Source organism: Lagenorhynchus albirostris, chromosome 4 (assembly GCF_949774975.1).
Source record: "Lagenorhynchus albirostris chromosome 4, mLagAlb1.1, whole genome shotgun sequence".
Taxonomy (NCBI): Eukaryota; Metazoa; Chordata; class Mammalia; order Artiodactyla; family Delphinidae; genus Lagenorhynchus; species Lagenorhynchus albirostris.
The window spans coordinates 50135165-50142909 of NC_083098.1; the positions used below are offsets into that span (position 1 = coordinate 50135165).

At 37.1% G+C, this 7745-nt stretch overlaps 1 protein-coding gene across 1 annotated transcript; it reads right to left on the minus strand.

The window, feature by feature from the left end:
* Positions 1–753: 753 nt before the first annotated feature.
* Positions 754–6641, minus strand: NPFFR2 (neuropeptide FF receptor 2). The gene is given in 6 exon segments (XM_060147234.1): positions 754–782; positions 785–847; positions 1200–1486; positions 1488–1934; positions 3529–3628; positions 6314–6641. Coding segments are annotated over 6 exon segments (1254 nt in total).
* Between the last annotated feature and the right edge of the window lie 1104 nt (positions 6642–7745).

Sequence of the window (7745 nt, forward strand, 5' to 3'; positions counted from 1 at the left end):
AAGAGAGCTGCCATCCTTCTGCCACCTGCTGCATTATTAAAAGCTTTGTTTCTTTATGTCAGAGATTCTGTTAGAAAGGAGGTCAAGTTGGGATCCTGAATCATCTCTGCAAGAAACATGGGTTCAGCTAGGGCTTAAATTCATTTATGAAAATATTAAAAAGCCAACAATAACTCCTATGGAACAATGTTATGAGTTTACCAACTTTGTACTGTTTGAAAGGAAAAAAAATCAACTTTTAATTACAAAGAAATACAGTGTCCCTTTATTTGCTATTGCAGTTCTTATTTCTAAGAAAGCTAAGTACATTTTAAAAGCACAAACAGATAAATAGTTCTGTAGTCTAACATTTCCAATTCAAAAGCAGAGGGAGAATTCATAAAATGTGCTCTCATGCAAAGAACTGCCCATTTATCACCATTTGAAGAAAATGTATATGTGTGTATGTGTGTTGCATACATATATATACACATAAAACACATGCTTGATTCATACACAAATAGCTAAGTGGGAAAAGATCAGGCTTTGAAAACTGGTCCTAGAAAATTGATTTATCCAGGCAAATTTGTATATGGGTCTCTGTATGTATTTTAAATACAGTAAGATTGATTACAAACAGAAGTTCATTTTGTTTACTATTTTCCAGAGAGAGCTTCTAACATTCTTAAGAAGAACTGAAGTACAAAGCCATAAAAAAGCAACAGTATTTCACCATATAACACAGTAGAGTTAAAATCATCACACCAGCTCCTTTTACATCTCATTACTATCGGTAAGTTCAAATTCTTGATCATTAATTCCTGTATGGGTTTTTCAGCACTTTTCCTACAAAGCACAATATCCTCATGTGTGTGTGTTTTTTTTTTTAATTTATTTATTTAATTTATTTATTTTTGGCTGCGTTGAGTCTTCGTTGCTGTGCACAGGTTTTTCTCTAGTTGTGTTGAGCGGAGTCTAATCTTCGTTGCTGTGTGCGGTCTTCTCGTTGCGATGGCTTCTCTTGCTGCGGAGCACGGGCTCTAGGTGCGCAGGCTTCAGTAGTTGTGGCTCGTGGGCTCTAGAGCAAGGGATCAGTAGCTGTGGCTCATGGGTTTAGTTGCTCCGCGGCATGTGGGATCTTCCCGGACCAGGACTCGAACCCGTGTCCCCTGCCTTGGCAGGCGGATTCTTAACCACTATGCCACCAGGAAAGCCCTCATGTGTGTTTTTAATTGTAGATTCCTGAGCTGACAGATGAGATATGTTGATGACCACATTGTTTTTAGCTTTTAGGGTGTAGGCTTCCTTGGGCTTTTCTCTTTTTTGGCAGAGATGGAGACGAAAAGCATCTTGGAAACCACGGCGAAAATTCTCATTGAAGAAACCATAAATGATGGGGTTGATGCTGCTGTTGCCAAAGGCCAGCCAGTGTGCCAAAGGGTAGATGTAGGTGTTGATGACCCGCAGTTCATTCAGAGACAGGTCAACATAGTGTGAGAGCATCATGAGTCCACAGAGGCAGCCAGGAGAGAATGAAAAGCAGGGCCACAGTCAGGAGCATCTTAATGACCTTCTGCTTCTTCCTGGTCACCACGTGCCACTGTTCCTGGTTCTGTTTGCCTGAGTGGGGCACTGTTGTCTTGGAGAGTGCAATTCCAATCCTTCCATACATGATGACAATGAGGGACAGGGGAGCCAGGTAGATGTTAGCAGACAGCACAGTGGTATAGATCTTCCTGATTTCCCGATTTGGCCAGTCTTCCCGGCACCAGTAGACTGGGCTGGTTTTATTCTGGGAGTTGAGTCTCACTCGGTAATATTTTTCTTCCTGTACGTGTAACATTATTGCAGATGGGGACATAATGACGATGGCCAGGATCCAGATGATCATAATGATGACAAATGCTGTCTTGATAGTGAGCTTTGGTTTAAAAGGGTAGAAGACACACTGGAACCTGTAATTAAAGGCAAATATCAGTGAAGGACTGCCTCATAACTTCTGACCAAGTCATTAATTAAATTTATTTCAGTAATTACAGTCTTCCATACATATTCCCCCTCAAATATAGAAAGTTACCATTAGTAGGGAGGCGTGCATTACCAGTTTCTGTAATTAATATATGAGATAAATTTCAACTCAAAAAATTAATGAGTGGAGTATATCAGACACTATTAATAATCAAAGTACTATTGTAACTAGTCAACATTGAGCATGAGCATTTAATATTCTGTTCCAGGCTCCTTTCCGTTGGTTTGCATGGATTGCCTCTGTAAGCTTTCTTATTTAAAACATGGGGAAAAGGCTTAGAAAAGGTAAAAAATCTTGCCCATAATTACACATGATTTTTACACATGTATTTTGGCTCCAGAGCCCATATTCTTAAATGTCCCTCCATGCCCTTCTGTGGTCCCCTCACACATGATCTGTGTGCTTGGCCATGCAACTTGCTTTGGCCAGTTAGTTGAACATTAGCAAGCATGGCATAAGCAAAAGCGTGAGTGATTTCAGCTACAAGGCACAGAGTAGGAGAACCACACAGAGGCACCCAGCCAATCCACAGAGTTGTGACAAATATTAAAAGCATTACTGTTTTAAGCCACTAAGTGTTTTGGTGGTTTGTTTCACAGCTATGAATCTGATGAGAGTTCCCATGATGAGTTCTGTTTATGCACCTTCCCAGTGTTCTGTGTCCTCTGTTGAGCATGACAATGATCAGTATGTAGAGTAAGCCTGATTCATTTTACTGTTATTTTGTTATTGTGATTCTTAATTTTGTTATTACTGATATTCATTATAAGATAATCATACTATCATATAACTGTATAACATTTTATATTTTTCAAAGTACTATCATCTATTGAATCTTCTTTGATTTTTGTGATGACTCTATAAAATTGAAAATTAATACTTTCCAGATCTGCAGGTAAGGAAACTTAGAGCTTTTAAGTGGCCCATCAGCAACTCCAAACAAATTTATCTTATCTTTATATAATGACTAGTTATCTTGAGCTTTGACTGCTCCACTGTCCTTCACTGACGGTGTAAGCTCTTCTGTCTTAAATTCCAAGTTTTCATCTAGTCTTCTACTCGGTGAATTCTCCCACTTACTCACCCTTAAATTATGGGTAACTTCAAAGGTGCAATTCTAGGTATTTTGCTCTTTTTGTAAACCAGCTATTGAAACTTCAAATATTATTTTTTCATTTATTCATTCAACAAATAGTCTATGATATCTTGTTAATAGCAGCCCAAACTAAAACATGCATCATCCCTAATTATTTAATCTTAAAATATGGAAACTTCAGTAGTTTTATTTTATTACTGAACCCTTAGTGTGTGTGTATATTATATATATATATATATATATATATATATATATATATATATATATATATATATATAAGTCTTGCTCTTAAAGGGGTACATATTACGGCTACAATTTTAAGCAGATATACCCAAATTTAGTAGATTATACATTTTTCACTGGTTAGGTGGATTAGTTGCAGATACGCCCAATTTTCTGGATTCAGAGTTTGGTGCTGACCTACCTATCTACTGCTATTGCAGCTAAAGTAAAGACTGAAGCTGCAACGGATATTCCCTGGACCAAGCCACTGATCTTGCACATTGTACTTCCAAAAGGCCATCCTGAAAGGAAAATGGGACAGTTAGTCTTTGGAAAGATCATATACATATTTTTTAATTTCACTGAAATTATGAAGAGAAAGACATGAAATTAGACAGATGCAACTGTTTCCTAAATGATATTCAGGGAGCAATCAATGTTTCCCATTATTTTCATTAATACATTCAGATCTCTGTTTTTCAGTATACTAATAAGGTCAAAACTTACACAGTAGTTTCAACATTCTATACACTGTAATAAATGTTTTGCATCTATTAACATATCTAATCCCCACAACAGGCTTCTGAAGGCTTTATTATTCTCCTCATGATATAGAATATGTAACAAACATACAAATTTCACATACCTTGCCACACAGCTAGTTAGAAGCATATTAAGGATTTAAACCCTAGCAGTATGGTTCCAGTGTCCAAACCATTAACCCTTATGCAATAATGCCCTTTAAATGAATAAAACAGGAAAAATATTTTTTCTCTAATTTGGAAATGTATTCCATAAATTATGAGGAATCAGGCGTCACATGTATAACAAATAAAGTTAATATTATATATAATCTAATGACATGATTTACCTCAGAGGTACTTTGTTATGGAGTGAATGTGTTCCCTCCCAAATTCATATATTGAAGCCTTAACCCCCAATGTGATGGTATTTGAAGGTGTGGCCTTTGGGAAGTAATTAGATGTAGATGAGGCCATGGGGATTACGCCACATGATGGGATTAGTGCCCTTTTAAGAAGAAGAAGAGAGCGTGAGACCTCTCCCCATGTGCATACACTGAGTAAAGGCCATGTGAACACACAGCAATCTACCAATCAGAAAAAGGACCCTCACCAAGAACCCGACCATGCTGGCACCCTCATCTCAGACTCCTAGCCTCCAGAACTGTGAAATTAAATGTCTGTTGTTTAAGCCACCCAGTCTATGGTATTTTGTTATAACAGCCTAAACTGACTAAGACATACTTGGAGAATAAAGAGCACTTTGCACAAACAAAAGTAGTCTGTTTGAATAACTTCCTAACTGAACTCCAGTTACTAGAATGTTTATAAAAGAAATTGGTAAAATTATTATATTTGATATTTAATATCAATCAAATCAAATTTAGAGTTTGATATTCTATACGCACCTCTGCTATTACAGGAAAGTAACACTATTCTTCCATTAGCAAATATTCTAGTTTCCCAAGAGATGAATGTTACATATTGCTCAGATTTTTTTAGTTTATCTTTTAAAAACTATCCTGTAGCTTATTTAAAAAATACTCTTATCTAATTAAAGCTATTCCCAGTAACCTAAATAAGCCAAGCATACTTAAAAAATCATTCTCTCGTCTATCCAGACCATCTTAAAATTGGTGCTTGAATGGCTTTATGCCACAATGATGCAGGAGGATAGACTGAAAGTACATATACACTCTGCACGTGCTCCTACTGCTGGTAGAGAGACCCACTCAGCTCCAGAATGCAGCTGCCAGACTTCTAATCCCTATGGCAGTAGATTAGAGAATTTCCTTCTGGGGCAAGTGATCCTTCCAAGAACACTGACATATTTTCACTGGCAGTTTCTGATAGCTGTGGATTTCCCAATGAATGACCCAGGCTAGTGAAGCCGAGAGTGAGCCTAACCTCAAACCCCAGTCCTGCAGAGGTTCAAAGCAGCCACATAGTACCTCACTCTGAAATACAAGCAGCTAAATAGTAGTTGACTATTAGGGAAGCCTCAACCATAAAAGAAAGAAACTGAAACAAATAGGAAGAATGAAACAGGAGAAAACTAATCTGAATCAGGTAGACAAAAAATTAAGAAACAAAGAAAATTACTACTCATAACCTCAGAGATAAAATACATTTTGTCTATGAAAAGTATGTGCATGATAGTACAAGGAACACAAAGAATATAAAAATAGCTCAAAGAATTTAAAATATGATAACAGAAATGGCTGTTGACTTTATGTGTTAATACAACAGATATTTATTAAGCAGGTACTATGCACCAGAACTGTACTGGGAGGTATAGATACACTGTTTCTGTACTTCCAGAGTGTATAACATAGTGCTAAAGAAGTGGTAATACGGCCCAGAAGTACTCTAGGGTAATACCCGAACCATGACTTATGTTGCACATGTAAAGTACCACTATATGAATGAAACTACTGCTTTGTGAGAAATTATTGCTTCTGTTACTCCATCTTCCATCAAAAACTGTTGGAAATCTCTCAGCCAACCACAAGAGGGCTTAAATATCTATTTATATTAGATTGAAGACATTGCATCAGTTGAAACCACACGTTCTTTGAACTTTACAGCCCATAATATTCTTAATATTTTTACTATATTATATGTGCCCTGAACTGTTAAGCAAATTCAAAGTCTTCAGTAAGAAGTGTCACCATTCACTGATGACCTTCAGTGAACACTCTATAAAAATAACAGCTTCCACACTTCATCTCTGTCACTTGTTCTATTTTTCTCCATAATTCTTTTTATTCTCTGACTACTTATATAGATATTTGTTTGTTGTTTTTATCCTCCTTTAGCACGTAGACCCCATGAGAACAGCTACTTGGAGCAGTTCTTAGAACTCCATAAATATTTGTGAATGAATGGATGGCGCTGTGATGACTTCAGGGATATGGGACAAATATTTTCTCATAGTATGTTTGAGCTGCATGCAAATCAACATACCTGCTATAATATTGTCCAGCAGCGTGATAGGCATACAGAATATGCCAACTAGTAAATCACTTATGGCCAGGTTCAAGGTGAAGAAATGAGTGACTGTGTGCATATGTGTGTTCCTCATTACAATAAAGCAAACCACTGTATTTCCCACCATGCATAGGAAGAAGGTCAGAAAGTAGGAAATAATGAAAATCGCTGCCACTTCAGGCTGGTGAAGATAGTAGTTCACATAGGTGATATTGCTATCCGCGTACAGATCATGCTTTGTGTCACTGACACTCCAAATGGGATGCCAGTTTTCCGAAGGGTTTGGGTCCCAGTTTTCACTCATGATGGATCTGAACAAAGAAGAGGCAGAAAAGAAAAACATGATTAGAAACCAGGAGAACTTAAGTTTAAGAGAGTTTAAGAGAGATGCTTTTAAAATGCTACGGAATTTTTTTTTTATTGGAGCATACTTGCTTTACAATGTTGTGTTACATCTGCTGTACAATGAAGTGTATCAGCGATATGTATATATACTGATGGGCCTTCTATAGTCATAAATTTTGCATAAAAATGAGTTATAAATAAGACATTCAAATTATTAGGATTTTAATCAAGAGCACTTGAAAATTCCACTTTGTGCCACAGTAACAATTATATTGTATTTCCTTGATATACTCTATATTATTCACTTCTTTGCTATACCTTCTATCCACTTGTGAAGTTTCAAGGGAAACACTCCAAAACTCCTCTTCCTCCTGCCTTCAGATATCATAACCTGTCAAAACCTACTTGTTCTGCTAACTAACATTATAACTCACCTGCCATGAGCTTTCCTGATATTTGAACGAGATTAAGTATCTACATCTTCAGAAGTTCCATTGAAATAAGCTTCTTGTATTTTCCTTGTTCTGCTTTGACTCAGTTAATTGTATATTCTTTTTTTTTTAACATCTTTATTGGGGTATAATTGCTTTACAATGGTGTGTTAGTTTCTGCTTTATAACAAAGTGAATCAGTTATACATATACATATGTTCCCATATGTCTTCCCTCTTGCCGTCTCCCTCCCTCCCACCCTCTCTATCCCACCTCTCCAGGCTGTCACAAAGCACCGAGCCAATATCCCTGTGCTATGCGGCTGCTTCCCACTAGCTATCTACCTTACTACGTTTGTTAGTGTGTATATGTCCATGACTCCCTCTCGCCCTGTCACAGCTCACCCTTCCCCCTCCCCATAACCTCTAGTCCGTTCTCTAGTAGGTCTGCGTCTTTATTCCTTCCTTACCCCTAGGTTCTTCATGACATTTTCTTTTTCTTAAATTCCATATATATGTGTTAGCATACAGTATTTGTCTTTTTCTTTCTGACTTACTTCACTCTGTATGACAGACTCTAGGTCCATCCACCTCATTACAAATAGCTCAATTTCGTTTCTTTTTATGGCTGAG